At 51.3% G+C, this 21410-nt stretch overlaps 3 protein-coding genes across 3 annotated transcripts; 2 read left to right on the top strand and 1 right to left on the bottom strand.

Annotated features, from left to right (window-relative positions):
* Positions 1-911: 911 nt before the first annotated feature.
* Positions 912-3354, bottom strand: PMZ80_005829 (uncharacterized protein; the record flags this gene model as incomplete). Its single annotated transcript, XM_064874246.1, has 4 exons — positions 912-2580; positions 2629-3061; positions 3113-3153; positions 3203-3354. The coding sequence occupies 4 exons, from the start codon at positions 3352-3354 to the stop codon at positions 912-914; spliced, it is 2295 nt and encodes a 764-aa protein (XP_064729968.1).
* Positions 3355-8261: 4907 nt separating this feature from the next.
* Positions 8262-13068, top strand: DNF1 (phospholipid transporting ATPase; the record flags this gene model as incomplete). Its single annotated transcript, XM_064874245.1, has 2 exons — positions 8262-11762; positions 11809-13068. The coding sequence occupies 2 exons, from the start codon at positions 8262-8264 to the stop codon at positions 13066-13068; spliced, it is 4761 nt and encodes a 1586-aa protein (XP_064729967.1).
* A 697-nt stretch (positions 13069-13765) lies between these two features.
* On the top strand, positions 13766-20282 carry SEN1 (DEAD-box type RNA helicase; the record flags this gene model as incomplete). The annotated part of the gene is made up of 2 exons (XM_064874244.1): positions 13766-13791; positions 13838-20282. The coding sequence occupies 2 exons, from the start codon at positions 13766-13768 to the stop codon at positions 20280-20282; spliced, it is 6471 nt and encodes a 2156-aa protein (XP_064729966.1).
* Positions 20283-21410: the final 1128 nt, after the last annotated feature.

Here is a 21410-nt window from a genome sequence, read left to right as displayed (position 1 = left end):
GCCACCACTGGCGAGCTGGTCAAAGTATTGACCGCAGATGCTATAACTGAATTTCATCCCTGATACGGAGCATGGCTGCATATTTGTGCCTCACTGTTAATTGTTGTTATCACTTGATTATGGAGTAGTGGTGCTGGTATGAAGCGTATGGAGGGCACGAGATACGTGACATTGGCGTGCACACGGAGCCCGAAGGCACGATATTCGGTGGGCACAATTTGAGCTGTGCTCGTAGAATCCAGACAGGCCCGGCATCAGAGTGCATGTAATGTGCTCTTCATTGATTTTGTTCACCCCCTGCATGCGTGTACGTTCAAGATATTATGCTAGTGACATTATTTGTTGTCCCACTGTGCCATACAGTTGTATATCCTGTCCTCAAAAGGGTATTCGCCATAGAAAATGCAATACAAACAAGCCTCCAATGACCGCTCTGGAGAAGCTTGTATCTGTTCCCGTCCATGCAAAGCTCTTCACAATCCTCCACCACTTCGGGAGCCGTGAAGCTCTCCAAAACCGTCATGCCACAAGTCTTGTTGCCAATGCCAAGATTTCTTCTCTTCAAAGGGTCTATGTACTCAGAAAAGAAAATGCCAATTCGTGTGTGCTTTCTCTGCTCGGGAACGAATATCCGAGACAGAGTCCAAGTGCTTTTGCTGCTTTCCATGTGTGAATCGCTTCGCTAGGTGTTTTCGTAAGGTCGTCAGGTTGCTGTTCCGCTTTCATTACGCTATTTGCTGATCGGGAGAGATGATCGGTCCATGTATGCACAGGGTCGTGGAGGAGAGCTGCTCGGTCTGAGCGACCAGCGTTCGTTCCGGAAGTGTACATGATGTCGTCGGGAAACTGGATGGCCGTGCAAGGACACCAGAAGTCGGGTCGATGGTTTCGTGCAGCTGGTGGTATCCTTTTCAGCGAACTCCCATCATTGCTCGTGGCGCAAAGCTGCTTGTGCTGCTGTGTGCGGATGGGTCGCTTTCGGTGTTGGCACTGCCGCTATCACCACTGCCTGCGCTAGCACTTGCACTGCCAGTCAGACTTTTGGTAGGTTTGGGTGGAAATGGCTTGCTCACCCCGGCTTGCTCAACAGCATGTTGATGCATCATGTTACCTGGCGGATATCTTGGGACGGGCGCTTGCATTCCTCCTGGTGGGGATGGGCGGCCGTTGCGTGGGCCCTGCGCGTACGCATCATGCGGAGGTGAAGGTCGGCCCGGAGGTCGACCCATAGGACCCATTGATCCAGGTCCTGGTCCCATCGGACTAAGAGGGTTACCAGGTGATCGACTCGTTCGTCGACTAGGTGGTGGATATGGGCCTCCCATGCCTGGGCCTCCCATTTCTTGCAACCTGCTTGCTGTCAATGAATTTGCCCGAGAACCCTCGGCCATTTCTCTGCGGTCAACATTCCCATATCTGTTCGAAGACAAACCCATCATTGGGTTGTCCATGATGTTCGAACCAAGCACAGGCATGTCTGCCATTAATTGTGCGCTGGTCCTGTGTCGATTCATTGGCGGCCGTCCGTGAGCGCCAGGTCGCATCTGAGGACCTGCCTCGAACATGCCACGTCTAAGTTGACCTTGGCTCGTTGTACGTTTCGTCCGGCGGGAGGTGACGCTCATCATGTCGAAGTTGTCGGCGTCAATAGGCGGCCCAACCGGCGCTCGAGCATCCATGGGGTCGAAGTAGTCGTCCTCGTCATCATCGTCATCGATGTATGCTTGATGTTTATTGTGCGATGCTCTTCTGGGGCCAGGACCCCCTCTGCTTCTCATGGCCATCTCCTGTTCCCGCAGCCTGAGCTCTTTTTCTCTTAGCGTCAGTTCCCGTCGACGCATGGCCATACCGTTGCCGCCTGGTTCGGCATATGTTGCTGCTGCATCGCCATCTGGGGCCTCGTCGTAGAGCACCACATGGCTGAACTCGTCCATGTTGTTGTCATCGAAGGAAGGCTTGCGAGCGAGGGACTGCGGACCGCGTGGTGGGTAGCCGTTTGGTGGCGGACCTCGATAGCCGTTCACTGGAGGCGGCCCTCTGCGTCCCGGCGGAGGACCCATGCGCATGCCGTTCGGTCCTTGACGCATAGGCATCTGTTGTGGACCGCCGTTCAAGGGCCCACCGTTCATAGGTCCACGGGGCGGCTGATTAGGCGCCATTCTAGTAGACCCAGGGACTGGTGTCGCTGAATCCGCGGCTGGTGCGCCGACCATTTGTGCGGGTCGATCTTTGTTCGTGGTGTTGATGTGACGTAGAATGGTGTACAATGTTTGAATGCGAGGAACAGCGATGCCGCCTTCCTTAGCTAGTTGACAGGGCGCGCCCAGGTAAGTCTCGACTTCCATGGGACGCCTTGCGGTGAAATCTTGGTACATGGTGCTCTGGTCTTGGGCTGGCTGGGTCATTGTCTCAATTGTCTTCTGCTGAAAATCCGAGGGGAAGTTGCATTTATTGGACTCAGCCAGTCGCAGCAGCTCCTCGATAACATCGGTCACCATGTCTCGCACTCCTGGTTTCGTGATTAACTCTGCCAAGTCAGGTGTTTCGAGAAGCACACTAGCAGGATGGAAAGCGATCGGGCTGCAGCTTGTTAGTCAAGATATTGAGTGTCGGCTATGGTTCACTTACCCGATCATCCTTTCATACTGCTGCTGACGGATATTGTCTGAGACTTTGCAGTCCACTTGACCGGTCGTAAGAGTCATGGCCAGTGCTTCAGACATGTCCCTTTGGATAGTAGACGGTATTCTTGATTCTAGATTCGCCGGTCCAACCCATATCTCTCTGGACCCGACGTGTTCGAATTCGCTGGAACCAAGTTGCACCAGGTTGGCGCCCGAAACCAGAGAAAGCACAACGTTTGTGGGAAATCGGTCCTCGAGCTCCTTCTCGACTCCGAGAGTGTTCGTGGTGTTCACTATGATGCAAGTATGTTGGGGCGTAACGACCGACTGAATAATATCGGCGAGGTTGTACACGTCTGGCAGTGCCTTGACGCAAAGGATAACATAGTCGAAGGCCGGTCCGCGACTCGACGCAGCATCCTCGGGGCTTTGTACAACTGCGAGGCGTTAGCACCACCACTTGATCTGTTATGGGCTCGACCGCTTACCAAATCTCGGCTTGAATCTCTCGTTTCCAAAGGCCGCAGATCTAGTTCTTGTCAGGTTTGAGCTCTTTTCCACGATATCGTCCCTCTTACTTGAATGAGATGCCGTACTGCGCTACCTGCTGGTAGTTCGATTTCCATACCAGCGTCACATCGCAGGCATTTGTTGCTGAGAGTCGCCAGGACAGGAATGCCGAGACAGCGTTGCCGCCAACTATACAGAACTTTCTTAGCTCTTTGTGCATTTTGAGGGGTGAAGGAGAGGCAAAAAGCGACAGCAAATGGCAACAAAAGGCAGATTATACGGATATTGTGGTCCATCGAACAAAGACTGCGCGAATTACGTACCTGAAAGCACCCTCAGGCGAGGTTGGGCAGGTGCCATGGCCGGATAACAGCTGTTGCTGAAGTTGATTCTTGACCGATAGTAATTGGGCAAGAACCAGCAATTATGAATTAATTTGTTCCTTTCCAACTGGAATACTCGTAAGACTCGTCACCCGAACAAAGCCTAGTTTGCGTCGTTCGATTCTTTGGCCAGCACAAAATTAGGTGTAGATGTAGATGAACGAATGGAAAGCTTCTCGTTTCAAAACTCGATGCTTGACATTTGGTATCGAAGGTCGAAAAGAATGTCGTTTGGTCGGATTCAGGAAGTTGCAGCAGTGCGATGAATGGTTGATGAATTCGTGGTTTTCCACTCAACGATTATCTCTGTATGTTGTGTCGAAGAGGCCGAGCGACACAAGGCTGGAGGATGCCGATGAGGAAGGTGCGGAAGATAAAAGCCCTTCACAATATATCGTCGGCGCCAGGTAGAAGTCAAGGGTAATGTAGGAAACGAATGTCGTCGATGCAGAGGTCGTAGCATGCGAGGAATTTAGGAGCGCAGAGATTGTAAAAGCGCAACTGGAGACGGGCCACTAGACTACCACAGCACGGTGGGCAGTGGACGAGATAGTGAACTTGAGCGATCGCGCGCGGTGCGACTGGCAGTCCTCCAAGGCCTGCGAATGCCTGCAACAAATGGGTTTGGGCTTGCTGGGCGCACCTACGAATCAAAGCATGAGCACAGCCAGCGTCCCTTAGCGCATATGGCTGCCCCGATGCAGGCAAGTGAGACGGAGGTCGGCCTTGAATTCCTGGAAACTCGTCTCAATTGAGGTGGCTGAGTGGCTCCTCGGGCATGCCAATCCACAAAGAGTTAGCCGCCTGTCGCAGCCGTTGATAAGTTAGCGTGCGCAACTGCACCTGGGTCTTTTCTCCCGCGTATCTTGGATTTTGCCATACGTACTCCGCTCCGGCTTCTGCTGGCTCAAAGCATCAGAATATGCGACCCAAATGCGCTTGTGATTGATAACCCGCATATTCTACTATCTACGAGCATCGGAAAACAAGACGAGAGGCCGATACTCAGCAACAATCATTTGGCGTCCGCCAGAGACGCACGAGCACCAGCTGCTCAGTCTCTATATCAGTTGTGAACGAATTCACAGCTTTGTGAGAGACCTGCAATTGCGCTTCAATGCTATTGCTTGATACGTGTGCATATAATTGGAACGGCCTGAAACGAGACGTGCATTACAATAATCCCTGCAAGAACGAAGCAACTCGCGCGACTGGTCCACAGTTGACTCGTGGTTCGTCAATCTCGTTGACAGCGCGACAACCCAAGAAGATTGTCACACGTCGTTGTTCGAGCGCGAGTTGTACCACGACACCTGGGTCAATGTGACAGTAGCTACCGGCCTCGCGAACTTCCATGTGTATCGTGCATGACAAAGCAGTATGAAGCCACGCCACAACGGCCACGTTTTCGCAGGCTGGAGTCCGTACCATGCTTCATAGAGATGCCGTGCATGCTTAGCTTCACTACTATATCCGCCATACATAACGATGACGGTACTTTATCGCGAGAGGCCGACTTTCAAGGTCGCGGCCACATATTTATCATGACTTCGCTGAATGTGGACTCTGTATTTTTCCCCCGGTAATGGGTCAATCTTCGAGTATCTGAAGAAAGGCACCAGCTTGTCTATGAAATTAGCAGCAGATGAGCGGCGGCACCGTTATCGTGGGGACAATAGCACGAGGCCATTATTTCATTAGTGGCGCACTGTACGATATCGCGCATGCTAGCTGCAATCTGATTCTGCGCGGAAGCAATACGTAGAAGCTTGCTTCATCGGACAGCATTTCCACGTCCGGAGCATTTGCCTAAGATCAACCTATTTTCGACGCAACGATCGTGATTGTACCTGCGCGCTGTCGGACCCGAAGGCGATGTTCCTCGACGCGAGAGACACCCGGTGATCATGTATCATCGGCCCAACAAGTACTGGATGAACAGGTAGGCCAGTCCTGATGGCGACGAATCTGTGGCTTTTGCCCCAGACCCTTAGCGAGCGGACTCAAATTAGAGTGAGACCTGCAGAACCCTATTACAACGCTTTTCATCACTACAGCAGAGATCTTCGAAAGAAGCTTTTCACGGAATCCAATCGGCCAATGTCAGCGTTCTCTGCGCGGTGGACGACACACGATGCTGCAAAACGTCGCTCGTGCCTTGTCCGATCTAATCCTTTCTGTTGGCTGTCGGTCAAACGTGCCTGAGCAGCTGTCTCACTGCTCAACGGGCTGCTCAGGTACCCAAGTTTTTCACACTACTTTTGTGTACTGCGAATGGTCTGGGCACATAGTTTGCTCTCGGATAGGAGACAGGCCGATGCAAGATTATCAAAGACCAAGAGAAGCAGAGAGAGGATGGTACCACTCTGGTTGTCGTTACCCTTGCCAGCGCTTGCCGAATTAATCTCAGCCACGCGAATTTCTGCTTCCGCTTTAGGCAACCCTACCTGAGCTGTGTGGTTTGCTTGTGGCCTATGCCTTGTGGACCAATCTTCAGCACGACCTCGCTTCAGACCCCTTTTTAAGTTTACCGGTGAAGAAACGGCTTTTCGGAAAGCGTGCAACTCAGCAAGCCACCAGCTGACGGGGCACCTCCCCATAGCTTGGAAGATAGCCTGCGGTTTCCTGGCCAGCAGACCCCGAACAACCCTGAAACCGGCACATGCACAAAATGCCTCGTATCTAGCTACGGAAGGAGTAACTATGCGCGGAAACTGCGTCTATTGGTGCGGGCAGCGGCGCCCAGCAGAGGGCCACAGGAGCCTAAAAAGCAACAACCTGAAGTATCTACTACATCCAGTCATGCTTTCTTCACAGACAACAGCGACCCTTGTAACAATAATCGTCTGCGCACGTTGCCTACGATGTGCCTTGCAGCCGACATTATAGAAGGCCTGTGGTTGTGGCTGGCTCTCCTGTGTGACCACGCCCATTTGTGAGCTTGATTGGATAGCAATGACCCCCAGCGGCTCTGTGACCTGAACCTGTTGCCAATCCATAGCAAGAAGCTTCATGCTTGTAGTCACCGAATCATGCTAAATGAGTATGTGGTAACTCCTGATGAACGCCACACAGATGAACATTCACAATCGAGATTCAGAACTGGCGGAAGGTGTGTCAATGTAACAACAGAAATGAATAAAATCATGAAGCCAAGGATACCCGTTTCACATCAACTCTTCCCGAATCCCATAAACCAGAATGCTTCCTTGGATTCTCAACAGCCTATTATATTTCACGAACCCGGAGTCGATGGTATGCTTAAGCCTTCTTATATAGGCTCTGCTCGAATTTCATGTCGAGGCTACCAAGCTCATCTCACGAGTGGTATGAAAGAGTACGTACTCATACGACTTTTTCCATTCCGGACCGGCTTTATCGGCTTTACGGAGTTGTACTTAGAGTACGGAGTATTCGAGTACCCTACGACGGAGAGTAGACGCTTCGTCCGAACATCCTACCCTAGCACAAATCGCAACGCCAGGCAGGATTGACGGCCATCTCAGCTCCTCTATTCGCGGACGAAGTAACCTCGCAACGATCGCTATGACTGGCCCATCAATTTTATGCTCGCGGAATGCTCTTTCGCCGACCCGGTTTCGTCTACGCAAGCCCTCCGCTTCACCTCTGCTTTGCCTCTGTACACTGCATAGGGAACTCTGACAGCACTGACATGAACGAAAGATAGAAATATATACCGCCGCTACGTGGGGTGAAGATGGCTACACACCTAAATCCCAGGCGCAGATTGGGCAAATCCTGTCAGGCGAGTAAGATGCTGCATTTGATTGGTGCTGTAGTCAAAGTCCATGCTCTAGCAACGCGGTGGTACGTGCTGAAACACCTCATCTGGAAAGTACGCCCAGCGGCCGGCTATTGACTGTTTCGAAGGTCTCGTGTCACGAATGTACTTGTAGGTAACGTCTACAGCTGGCAGCTTTGTCACTACATGCATGAATGACGGGACGGCGAATGAAGTACTCGGCTTATTTGTGATGAGAAATAAGCCATGCTCGTGGTTAGGGCAACGGGAGTAACAGGCTTGAAGGATGCGGCCTGACCAATTACACGGCGCCATTTCTCTTTCAGCAACGGGTCCGAGGTGTTGCGGTCAGCATTTGGACATTTCCAAGCAATAATGCGCATGAATCGTGCACTAAAGGGCAGACACTATTCGCGTTTCGGCCTTAGAACGCTCCTGCTTCTGCGCCCTCGCTGACATGAGACTTGCTCCCCGTAAACCCCTTCACCACCAACGATCTATCATCACGATTACACAATCACTTTGCCCTCGTTCTTTCCCGTTTCCTTCTTTCGTTGTACACTATACAGTTGCTGGCTAGCGAAAGTCCTTTGCTGTCGACATCCGACTCGACATCATCAGGAAGCGAAGTGCGCAAGAAACAGCGATCTTGACGTTGCTGGACCCTTTGCCATTCGGAAGGTAGTGGTGCTCTGAGAAGCCCATCCATGGACCACCATAACGAAGTGATATCGTAGTGAAACCAAGCGACTCGACATCACGCAAACCTATTTGCTGCATTCGTCTGCGATGGTCGAGTATCACGGACGACAAAGCTGAACTCGGCCGAACCTTCCGAGGCCAAAGAAACTGGTGGTAGTCGCGCAGGAGGGTGCATCCGAAGGGGGAATCAGGTTCGACAAGACACACCATTCACCTCTCCCGTTCTCACTACGCTCCTTGCGCCTGATCCGGGCACGATAGTGAGCCTCAACCGACTCTATGTCTACCATTCCCAGAGTGCAGTTCGAAGGCCCTGAAGATGACCTCGAGGAGCCCACAAGACCCGTGCGGACAAATACGAGCGACGTATCAAGGCCTACCAAACGAATGCGCTGGGCTACTCAGCGCAAGACCGGGCCAGGAGCTGTGAAGAAAAGGCTGTCCATTCTAGGTCGCGCCACCAAACCATCCCTTTACGAAGAGAAGCAGCCTGCGCAAAGGAACAATGCGACAATCACAGAGAACAGCCCGATGGGACAAGAGGTCGGACCCGAAGAGTCGACAGGCCGGACGATATGGTTCAACCTGCCTCTGCCGGACCACGCGAAAACCGAGCAAGGCCTTCCCAAAGCAAAGTATGCGCGGAACAAGATCAGGACAGCAAAATACACTCCTTTGAGTTTTATACCCAAAAATCTGTGGTGGCAGTTTCACAACATTGCCAATAATTATTTCTTGTTTGTCATTATCTTGGGAATCTTCAGCATTTTCGGGGTTGACAATCCTGGTCTTTCAGCGGTGCCACTGATCGTCATTCTGTTCTTGACCGCCATCAAAGATGGCATCGAGGACTGGAGGCGGACAGTGTTGGACAATGAACTGAACAATTCACCGGTATATCGCTTGATCGGCTGGAATAACGTTAATGCTTCCGAGGACAACATCACCCTTTGGAGGCGAATCAAGAAAGCTACAACCAAATCCCTTATTGGTATCTACAGGTCAAGCAAGCACATGGTGCAGAAGAAAAAGACAAAACCAACAGAGAAAGATGCGGATGGGGCCGACCTTTCGAGGCAGGATACAAACATGACGAGGCCTACGATAAAAACGCAGCGCACTTCTATGTCGTCAATCCGTAGTGATGATGGGGAGGATATTGCCATGACTCCGGTCTCGTCACCTGGCATCCGCACCAGTACGCAGATTAATGGTTACCTCGCCCCTGAAACACCAACAAGTATGCACTCTTTTGATACTGCACCAGAGCATAATGCCCATCTCACGGTCGGAGGAAATGCTCCATCAGGGCTCAACCCCAAGCGAAGCTCTAAGCGTAAGAGCGCTATGACAGTGAAAGATTATGGTAGTATATTGAATAAGGACAAGCAGGTATCAGGCACGGCTGCATTCAAGAAGGACTATTGGAAGAACGTTCAGGTCGGCGACTTCGTCAGAATATACAATGACGAGCAGATACCTGCCGATGTGGTCGTTCTGTCCACCTCTGATCCGGATGGTGCTTGCTACGTTGAGACCAAGAACTTGGACGGTGAAACAAATTTGAAAGTCCGAAATGCTCTTCAAGCAAGCCGTACGGTGCGACACGCACGGGACTGTGAGAAGGCCGATTTTACCATTGAAAGCGAAGGGCCCCAACCAAACCTCTATGCATATAACGCGGTCATGAAGTGGCATGAGAAAGATATCAAGAGCCCCGAAGGTCCAACGCACGAAAGAGCAGAACCTATAGGGATTAACAACCTGCTGCTCCGAGGATGCAATCTCCGGAACACCGAATGGGCTCTTGGTGTGGTGGTCTTCACTGGAGAACAAACCAAGATCATGCTCAACCAAGGTATCACGCCCAGCAAGCGAGCTCGCATGGCCAAGGACTTGAACAGGAACGTCATCTGGAACTTCATCATCTTGTTCTTCATGTGTCTCGTTTCTGGTCTTGTCCAAGGTATCATCTGGAGTACCCAAGGCGGCTATACGGCTCAATACTTCGAATTCGGTTCCCTTGGTGGCAGTCCTCCTGTGAGCGGCATTGTAACATTCTGGTCAGCACTTGTCCTCTTCCAGAACTTGGTGCCCATCTCGCTGTATATTTCCTTGGAAATCATTCGCTCAGCGCAAGCGTTCTTCATCTACTCCGACACGTTCATGTACTACGAGAAGCTCGACTATCCATGCACACCGAAATCATGGAATATCTCAGATGACTTGGGTCAGATCGAGTACATCTTTTCCGACAAGACTGGAACACTGACACAAAACGTGATGGAGTTCAAAAAATGTACGATCAACGGTCGACCATATGGCGAGGCCTACACGGAAGCCGAAGCCGGTATGCGACGAAGAGAAGGTATCGACGTTGAGAAAGAAGCTGCTGAGATGGGTGCTCAAATAGCAGAATCCAGGGTCGAGATGCTTCAAGAGCTCCGCAAAATGCACCACAACGATTACCTCAAGGACGAAAATTTGACTTTTGTATCACGTGACTATGTTCACGACCTAAATGGAAGATCGGGTGAGGAGCAAAGGAGGGCTTGTGAGCACTTTATGATTGCACTGGCGTTGTGCCATACCGTGATCACCGAGACTACGCCAGGGGATCCGCCCGAGATCGAGTTCAAGGCACAATCGCCAGACGAAGCTGCACTGGTGGCTACAGCTCGGGACTGCGGCTTCACAGTACTTGGCCGTAACAACGACGATCTGCTTGTGAACGTACAGGGCGAAGATAGGACATACCAAGTCCTCAACACCTTGGAATTCAACTCGACCAGGAAAAGGATGTCTGCCATCATTCGAATGCCAGATGGCAGGATTAAACTCTTCTGCAAAGGCGCCGACAGTATGATCTACTCTAGGCTTGCCAAAGGTGAACAGCAAGAACTACGGAAGGCCACCGCGGAGAATCTGGAAGTGTTTGCAAGAGAAGGTCTTCGAACACTGTGTGTGGCTGAAAGAGATCTTAGCGAGGAGTACTATCAAGAATGGGTTCGCGATCACGACTTCGCAGCTCAAGCTGTGCAAAACCGAGAAGATCGGCTGGAGGAGGTGGCTGACCGCATTGAACGAGAACTTATGCTTATTGGCGGCACTGCCATCGAAGACCGCCTTCAGGATGGTGTGCCTGATACAATTGCGTTGCTTGGCAGAGCTGGCATAAAGCTGTGGGTGCTTACTGGTGACAAGGTCGAGACAGCTATCAATATCGGCTTCTCTTGCAACCTACTGTCAAACGACATGGAATTGATTCTGTTTGATCTGCCTGAAGCTACAGTTGATGATGCTGGGAGATTACTTGACCAACACCTGAAAACATTTAACCTGACTGGATCCGACGAGGAACTTGCTGAGGCTCGCAAGAACCATGAGCCGCCAGCTGCGACGCACGCACTGATAATCGACGGCGAATCCTTGAAATTGGTCCTGTCGGACGAGCTTCGACAGCGTTTCTTGCTGTTGTGTAAACAGTGTAGGTCTGTTTTGTGCTGCAGAGTGTCCCCCGCACAGAAAGCTGCTGTGGTGGCACTTGTCAAGAATGGCCTCGACATCATGGCGCTTTCCATTGGCGACGGCGCCAACGATGTCGCCATGATTCAGGAAGCCGACGTCGGTGTTGGTATCGCTGGTGAAGAAGGTCGCCAGGCAGTTATGTCCTCGGACTATGCTATCGGTCAGTTCAGATTTCTGCAACGACTGGTCCTTGTGCACGGTCGGTGGTCGTACAAGAGACTTGCTGAGATGACTGGCAACTTCTTTTACAAGGTATGTCGATTCTTCGTTATACGTAACCTGACTAACGCGGCTCCAGAACATTGTCTGGACCTTCGCACTCTTCTGGTACCAAATTTACAACAATTTCGATATCACATATCTGTTTGACTACACATACATCCTGCTAGTGAATTTGGCATTCACGTCTTTGCCCGTCATTCTGATGGGTATCTTCGATCAGGATGTCAGTGACAAGGTGTCGCTCGCTGTGCCACAACTATATCGGAAAGGCATGGAGAGGAAAGAATGGTCAGAGCTCAAGTTCTGGGGCTACATGGTTGATGGCATCTACCAGTCAGCCATCTGCTACTTCATGGGTCACCTCCTTTTCGCCCCGGCAACCTTCGAGACAGAGAGTGGCCGCGGAGTAGCAGACCGAAGTCGGATGGGTGTTTACATTGCTTGCGCAGACATCGTTGTGGTCAACGCTTACATTCTCCTCAACCTTCATCGTTGGGATTGGCTGACGGTCCTTGTTACGGTGATATCGACTTTGCTGATTTTCTTCTGGACCGGTGTCTACTCATCGTTTGAGGGCTCTTTCCAGTTCTACAAATCAGGAGCGGAAGTATATGGCTCGCTGAGTTTCTGGGTACTACTGCTACTCACTGTGATGATCTGCCTACTACCACGATTCTGTGTCAAGTTCTTTCAGAAGAACTATCGACCATACGATGTTGACGTTATTCGGGAGCAGGTGCGCCAAGGCAAATTCGATTACCTCGATCAGTATGGGGCGTATGTACCTCCGAAAGCAGTTGTTGGATCAGGCACACCTTCAGACACGACTGAAGTGGCAGCTGATGAGCCAACCAAGAAGGTTGAGAGTCACCATGCACGTTTTCCAAGCATGACAGAATCAGCCAGACCAATATATCCTCCATCGGAAGCGCCGACGAGACAACCACATAGCCAAACAGGAAGTGATGGTACTGACAGAACAGTGCCGTCACTCGACTTCACAAGGGCACCGCTGTCCAGGATTAACACATCTCCCGAGCCCGCGAGACCTCAATATCACACGAGAATGTCTGCCGACCAAGTAAGGTCGTCGCTGGACAGGCCGAGACACTCCTTCGAACATAGACGCTCAGGATCTAGGCCGAGGCAGTCCTTCGATAGGCCTATGAGACCTAGCTTCGAGGCCAGCAGAGACTTTACATCGGCATCATACTTGTCAAGGGTAGAGTCCAGCTACTCACAACCCGGCCTGACGCCGGTGACGACCGAAACGGGAGGAAGAAGACGGTACACGACGGTGCAAGAAGGGAATGAAGGAGCGGCGTCAAACGTATAGCGTATGTTCTTTGGACTAGACAAGTCACGGCCTCCACGGCGCAATGTTCTATTGATACAAATCAATTATTGTTATGGTCGAGCGGTTGCGGGCTCTGGCAAGCAGTTGAGCGTGGCGTTTTCTGTGCCAAAATATAAGCATGTTTCCCAACGTCTTTCTGATCTCGTTCTGCAACATGTAGCATTATGCTTGGGTTTTAACGAGCGCCAGCCTTCACGCACGACTTGTGCATATTCTTGTGGTGTGGTAAAAGGCTTTTGGCTCAACGAGTCTTGTAATGAGAGAGCAGACAGTTCGTCGTAGTTCTATGGTCGTTCTTGCTTGTCATGTGCTCGCTGCCCCTGATTGGTCAAAATGACATCATCACGCTAATGAAAGCACTTTAACGCGTTCAACTGAAAGCGCGATGCACCTAAATTTCTTGAGATGGGGCAGGGAGCGGCAATCTGCATACCAACACAATGACTTGGGCTTCACTTTGAGAACAATCTCATTCACCATTGTGCTGATCTAGTAATCTAGTGATGTATCAGGCAGACACCAAACGATGCACTTGAATCCCGTTGCATTTCATAGACACACTTGCCATGCTTCCTCGATCAACACCACGTTTTCTCTATCCTCCTCACGATCGATTATAGTGCATCGTCGATCTGCAGGCGTTCGATGTAGATAGCGTTGAAGGCTTTAAGCAAATATGGCGGAGCATGTGGCTGCCGTAAAGTATGTCTTTACTGTTGTCTACGGGAAAAGTGGCTAACGATGGTAGTGAACTCAAGAAAGTCCCCAAAGGCGTCCACATCTTCTGTCCTCGACTATCTGACGGAGACCGCAGCGATCACGACGGGAAGAAGGAGCAGGAGTCCAAAGAACGCCGAGATCGTTTCTTCAACGCACTGCCCCTCCTTGCCTTCGATGGAGAAGAGTGTCGTCCATACCACGCCTGGATCTACGAAACCCTAGACACACAGCTTGCTAAGTGCGAGGCATGCATTCGCAGGTACCACCTTGGCAAGATTGGTTTCAAGGCGCAGTTACTACAGGACTATGAAGATGACGAGGTCAAGCAGTTTCTGGAGATCATCAACAGAAGGGATATTCAGAGGATCAAGACTGGCTTAGACTCTGCCTCGAGAAAGCTTGAATCGTTACCAGCGCAGGAAAGGACTCCAAAAGTGCTGGACAATGCTCAGCTCTTTGCCCTGTACGAGACATTGCACTGCGAAGCATTCTACACAAATGAATCTCTCCTACAAGCCCACTTCGAGAAGCCCTTCAGACTCGTTCAGACACACAGAGAGTTGAAGATCAAAGAGATTTTGCCGGCTGTCACCAAATTTCTCTTCTCTCAGAACCAACACCGCCTCAACTGGGCAGTCAAGACATGGCAGCGTTTGGAAACATGTCCGACCGACGAAGAATGGGACTGGGCAATAAAGGACACTCTTGTGGCAGAGATGAACACGATAGCCGACGACACCGGTCTGGTGCGGTGTTGGACCGCTCTCAAAGTCATCATTGAGAAGCTGAGTCCAGAACAGATACGTCACAAGCTGTTCGATATTGGCTTCAACTTCCCGAAGAGGACGCTAGATCACCTTGCGACACGAACAGTAGCAATACCTCATATCACACAGTCTCTAAAACTTCTCTGGAGCAAGGCGCCTGATGCGTACTGGGAGGCTCTGCCCGGACTCTCGGCTGCGACTGTCGCCGAGCAGATCTTCGCCAGTCGAAACTTCGACCAAGCCTTGGAAATCCACGCTGGACCCAAGAACGCGAATGGGAGCTTAGATGTGCTCTCCTGGATCGAGGCTTTCCTCAAAGCCCTGCAACCCGGGACACGACCGCCTGCCACACGGACCTTGGCTCATCAACTCTTCACCCGTGTCAAGTCGACACAGCTTTCTGAGGCAGCAAAGCAGCTGTGCTTCGAATGGGTAGTAAAATCACTTGTGACCACAGTTCTGCCCTTCACCGACAAGGATGGTAAGTTGGGTTTCGCCAGCAGACCTGTCTTGTCCGATGTGTTGGCTACAGTTAGCACACACCTACCGACTGTTCTCGCCTTTCAAGTCGGCGGAGACGACGTGAGAAAAGCCTCCGTCCGAGACCAAATTACCACGCTCGTCCGCAACAGCTTGGCCTTGGAGTGTTTGATCCTGAAATCAGATTATGAAGCTCTGTCGTTTAACAAACCTGAAGCTCCCAATAGCTCACATACACCCGAGCTCTGGCGCGCCGTTAACCGATACCTCGATGCCGATCATCACGACCTGTCCGCGGCCTGGCTCAGAGGCACAATGCCACTTGCTGGTCTGGAGCAATTTCCTATAAAGGCGGATACATCATGTAAGGCTGAAAAAGAGTCCTTCAACACCATGTTCTCAAAGATCGAAGAGTTGCTGAGTCAATGCATTGACCATTTGGCTGAGTTCCCGGCTAAGCACCTGGATCCACTATTCACCCAGCAAGAGACGAACATGGCCCTGATAGCTCTCTTGTTCTCTAGCAATGATAGCATATATCAAGCCACTATGGAGCTCATCAAGAACATCGCTCAGGAGCCTGGCCGCGTCGAGGCTTTGACGCACGTTGTGGACGCTTTCTTCTCGAGCACCTTGTACTCACTTTGCTGGGTCTTTCGGAGGGTAGCAACCATGATGCCATTCAAACCAATACCTCGACTGCTCAAAACCGGCAAAGATTTTATGGATCTGCTTTGTGATTCCAATGGTCTGCTGAGAACCAGAAAGCTCGAAGGCCGAGAGGCACATGCTGTACAATCATACTGGCAATATACTTGGCTCCTCCTCACCACCATCTTCAGGCGGATGGAGAAGTGGTCGATTGAGGTTTCTGACAAGCCGCTGATGACTGAAGTTTGCCGTAACACCATGCAGTATGCGCAGGAGCTCTTTGGATACTACTTTGTGTTCGTCAAAGTTGTCGAGCAAGGGACAGACCCAGGCGAGAAACCCGGTGTGACGAAAGCCCTGCTCAATACTGACGCGTCTTCGTCATCCGGATCAGCTCCCAAGGCGTTAGACTCTATGGTAAAGTGGTTGAGGCTACGTGATCCATACCTGGCAGAAACGTTGGTCAACTTGATCATCGAAATGCTACGTCGGCTCAAAGAGTATGGTACCGAAATACCAAGCGACAGTTATGCTCTTACTTTTGTCGAAGAGGTTTCCGTCGCTGGTGGGAGCAAGGGCAAGGGCACAAGAACGATATTGAGTGACAACCAGAAAGCCGGATTGATCCGTGCTCTTGAGCAGTACACTGGTAGGGAAATTGTGCGACAGCCTAAGTCTGTCACCAAAAAGCAGCAGCGCCTGGATCTGGGTTCGTGGACAGATGCCAGTGACAAAGCCAAAGTCAAACAGGAGGTCATATCACTCAATGATGACGATTTGTCTGAAGGTATCAAGGATGAGGATATGAAAGCCCTGCTTGACAAGACCGAGCTTCCTCAAGCTGAGAAGCATAGGCGAGAAGCACTGCTGGCCAAGAAGAAAGAAGAGAAGCTGCAACAAAAGAAGGCTGCCATACCACCTAGACCTCAAGGCCTGTCTCTGCTAGAAACTCAGAAAAAGCAGGCTGCGACATCAAGGGCTTTCCTTGAACAGCGAAAGAAAGAAGAAGCCGCTGCGAAAGCGAGACGTGCGGAGTTAGCAGCAAGACTCAAAGGAAGAACTGGCAGTGAACAGACAGCACAAGCAGGTTCTGGTCTCGCCGGTCTCGGTGTCCAGGGCAAAGACCACTCCGCACCACGTAGTGACTTGATGGTCTCATCGGAATCAGAGTCAGAGTCTTCCGGAGACGACGAGCTGTTTGGCTCGACAAAGACAACAACGGCCACTGTCAGTCGGTTTGGCAAGCCTGTGTCAATGCCGATCAGGAAGATCAAGCAGGTTCGTTCTGCAAAGGATATGCGAGCACGTCTGAGCCCGGATTTGACTGGTCTACACAAGACGATCTTGGCTTGGGACTTCTTCGCTGATACTGAAACGCCGCCTAATTCTGGCAAGGACGACTATACTCTTGTCACGAATACGTTCAAGACGGTACAAGATTACCAGAAGACTTTCGAGCCACTGCTCATCCTCGAAGGGTGGCAGAGCTTCCGTACTGCGCGAGAAGACAGCAATTTCAAGCCGTTCGAGGTGAAGGTGGCCAGTTCCATGATCGTCGACAATTTTTTCGAGGTCAATAGCACGATCAGCATGGCCGAGGGAAGGGAGCTGGGTATAGGACCGTCAGATGTGGTACTGTTGTCGAAGGGCAGCCGTCCTCATGCCGAGCCCTCTGAACCACATTGTCTGGCACGCGTCAAAGAAATCAGTCGAAAGCGCGGCGAGGTTCAGATTGTGTACCGAGTCAACTCCTCTAACAACCCAATGAGGCAGCATCTCAACGACAAAGCCACCGTGTATGCGGTGCAGGTTTTGTCACTAACGCCGCTCGAACGAGAATATGGTGCATTGATGGCTCTGCCATACTACGATCTGGCCGAGGAGATCATCCGAGCCAAGCCTTCACCACTGCTCGAATACAGAGATGACGAGGTTCAAGACCTGCAAGAGTTGCATAATTTGAACACTGCGCAAGCTAAAGCTGTCAAATCTGCTGTCGACAACGATGCTTTCACTTTGGTGCAAGGGCCCCCTGGTTCAGGTAAAACGAAGACGATCACCGCTATACTCAGCGAAGTCATGACGCGGATGCTGAATACGAACAGCGTGTCGACTCGACCTGGAGGTGGACCCGCGCCGCCTCCGACTGCGAAGAAGATCCTTGTCTGCGCACCGAGTAATGCAGCCGTCGACGAGTTGGTCATGCGATTCAAAGATGGCGTCAAGATGCAGAACGGCAAGACCGAGAAGCTGAACGTCGTTCGCTTTGGTCGAAGCGATGCCATCAACGCTGCCGTCAGAGATGTCACACTTGAAGAGCTAGTCAACGCTCGATTGAACGAGACCATGGGCATCAACGAGAACGACAAGGAAAACATTCACGACGTTATGATGGAGCACAAAAGTGCCTCTGACGAAATGATTGAGCTCAGGCGCAAGATGGACGAGACGAGGCAACAAGGTGGCCAACCCTCAACCGCTGACGAGCATCTTCTCGACGGGCTCAGACGCAAGAAGACGACTCTATCATCCAAGATCGACCAGCTGCGAGAGAAACAGAACTCTGCGAGTCGAGATGCCGACATCAACCGACGACGAATACAACAAGCGATCCTTGACTCGGCTCATGTGCTCTGTGCCACGCTCAGTGGTAGTGGTCATGACACGTTTCAAGGCCTAAACGTCGAGTTCGAGACTGTCATCATCGATGAAGCTGCCCAGTCGATTGAGTTGTCAGCACTCATTCCGCTGAAATATGGTTGCTCAAAATGTATCCTGGTCGGTGACCCAAAGCAATTGCCCCCAACAGTGCTATCCCGACAAGCTGCCAAGTATCAATACGAGCAGAGTTTATTCGCCCGTATGGAGAACAACCACAAGAAGGACGTGCATCTGTTGGATATACAGTACCGTATGCATCCAGAGATTAGTGCCTTTCCAAGCAAGACTTTCTACGATTCGAGGCTGCGGGATGGTGGTGACATGGCACGACTTCGAGCACGTCCTTGGCATCGCAGTCAAATCTTCTCTCCATATCGGTTCTTTGATGTTGAGGGTATGAGCGAGTCAGCACCCAAGGGCAGGTCGCTGGTGAACAACGCAGAAATCAATGTTGCACTGGCCATGTACGCTCGTCTGCTCAGTGATGTGCCAAAGTACAACTTCAAACGCAACATCGGTATCATCACACCGTACAAAGGTCAGTTGAAGGCACTCAAGCAGCGCTTCTCAATGCGGTATGGCGAGAAAGTCTTGGACGATATCGAGTTCAACACGACAGATGCATTTCAAGGTAGAGAAGCTGAGATCATCATCTTCTCGTGTGTGAGGGCTTCGACGAAGGGTATTGGTTTCTTGAACGATGTCCGGCGTATGAATGTTGGGCTGACCAGAGCTAAATGTTCTCTCTGGGTCCTTGGAAACTCCCAAGCGCTTATCCAAGGTGAATTCTGGCGAGCACTTGTCACTGACTCAAAAGATCGGAACCTATACACCGACGGTAATATCCTACAGCTGTTCAACAAGCCTCTCCTCACGGCCGACATGATGAAGGACGATGTCGACATGGGCGGCATGGAAGAGAATAAACCTGAGATTCCACCAGTCAAACAAGAAGCACACATCCAATCCCCAGTATCTGCAGTGCCATCGAGAGAGCAGACTGCAACTCCTGCTTCCGACATTGTATCAAAACCAGCCAAATCACTTCCCCAGGAAAAGGACAGCAGAAGCGATGCACCGAAGCCAGCGGCCGCAAATGGTAGCACATACCGAAATACACCTCCAGCAACATCAGAACGTCCGACCCCGTCCAGGCCCGACCCACCGTCCCATCAATCTTCCAATAATTCGGTTTCTAGACCAGGGTCGGAGAGTAGAGGCGTCAAGCCATCCCCATCTATGGCGACAGGCATGAACGGCTCGGTCAAAAGCGATCGGGAAGTGACGGCTGAACGACTTGCTGCAGGCCAAGGCGTTAATGGGCCCAGCGGCGGACGCTTCGGTCTCAATGCGAAAGTCAATTGTAACATTTGTGGGTCTGATCGGCATTTCAGCCATAATTGTGACAATGACAAGGCACGGGAGGCGTCACTAGGCAGATGTGTGCGCTGTGGGGAGGCGGGGCATTCAAAAGCTGCATGTTCAGCCAAGCGGTGTTTAGTTTGTGGCGATATTGGACACGATGAACCGAGTTGCGGAGTCTCCGATCGCAAGAAGCTGACGCCCACGGAGAGAAGGGATGTGCAGCGACAGGAAGAGGAGCATCAGAAGCACGTACAGAGAAAAAGAGAAGACAGAGCCAGGAAGCAGCTTGGCCAGCACGCTGCCTCGATCCCAGTCGTAAAAACTGGCTCGGATTCTGGCGCCGAGAAACGAAAGAGAGAGAGTTCTATGGACGGCAGCAATGCATCGGCGAAAGTCCAAAAGACCTCCTCGCCTGCGCCTCCTACTGGTCCCGCCAGTATGCAGCCACGCGGTGCTGGAATGGGTCCCAATGGAGCTAGACCTGGAGGTGGACCGCCACTCATAAAGAAGAAGAGGGCCGACCAGAATAGCATGTTCGCTAGGCGGTAGTGGCCGCAAGCAACATGACTTTTCTGGATATTAGTGGCGTTTGAGGTTACGAACAATACGGAAGTGATTGTTTAGGACGGGCGCAGACACGAGGGGGATTCTGCTTTTGGCATTTCCAGCGTTTTGGAGTGGATGGTCGTTATTGCGTCCCAACCAAATTACCATCAGGGTTCTTGCATGATCGAGATTAACGAGAGCATAGCGATGGCGTTAGCATGGATCGCGAATCGATGGGAGAGGGGCAATTTTACCTTTGCAAGATTCGGATTACAAGTGGCAACTACAGGCTACCACTGGAGGCACGATATGCGAACATAGAGAGAGGGGTGTGTCTACGCAGAGCCAGCATAGCGAGGTTCGTCCGAACGGGAAGACGGGCTTGCACACAGGTCACGGCCTCGACTCGGATTTGCTATTCCTTTAGGGTGCACTTTTAGCACCTGTAGCTAGAGAGTAGGTAGCTGTGAGTTCCTACTGACGTGACCAGTTCCCTACGTATTCGAGTAGCGTCATACACTTCCATTGTACTGTAAATTGCCGATCCCCCAATACTCTGCGAGGATGCAGCACATGGTTGACGATGATCAGCTCTCATGGGTAATGATCTCTGCGATCGCAGGAGATTATGCTTGTAAACACGAGGTCGAAATTGAGATCACGTCTGACTTAATCTTGATCGCTGACACAGACAGCGACTACCCCGGGTGCTCGTTACTAGCGTATGTGGCGCCATCTCGCTTGAAACTTAGAAACGAACGCCTTGCCTCATTTGGGATACCAACAGGGATGAGCTGAGCTCATCTCGGATTTTTTGTCCAGCCACCTCAAATCTGTCTCCTCCATCTCATGAACAACACTCCTCACGATCGCCCTCATATCTGCTATGCATTCAACTCGAAGCTGAGCGTTCCCGTGACCAGCTACAAGGCGCTGCATCACCAGTGTTTGAACAACTTTCTTGGGAGAAGAACATGCACTTCTCAAAGGGACGAATTTGACTTCGCGGGAAAATCTTGATAGTTCTCGGTAGCACAACAGCATGCACGTCACGGAACACGGGCTCAGGAGGCTTGTATCCGCCCTCCTTGACACCTAGCTAAATTGGAATCACGAAGCTCTGGCCAACCT

The sequence above is a fragment of the Knufia obscura genome (assembly GCF_036327395.1).
Source record: "Knufia obscura strain CCFEE 5817 isolate CBS 148926 chromosome Unknown scaffold_6, whole genome shotgun sequence".
NCBI classification, from domain to species: domain Eukaryota; kingdom Fungi; phylum Ascomycota; class Eurotiomycetes; order Chaetothyriales; family Trichomeriaceae; genus Knufia; species Knufia obscura.
Note: the sequence above shows the minus strand (reverse complement) of the source record. Positions and strands in the feature narration are given on the sequence as shown.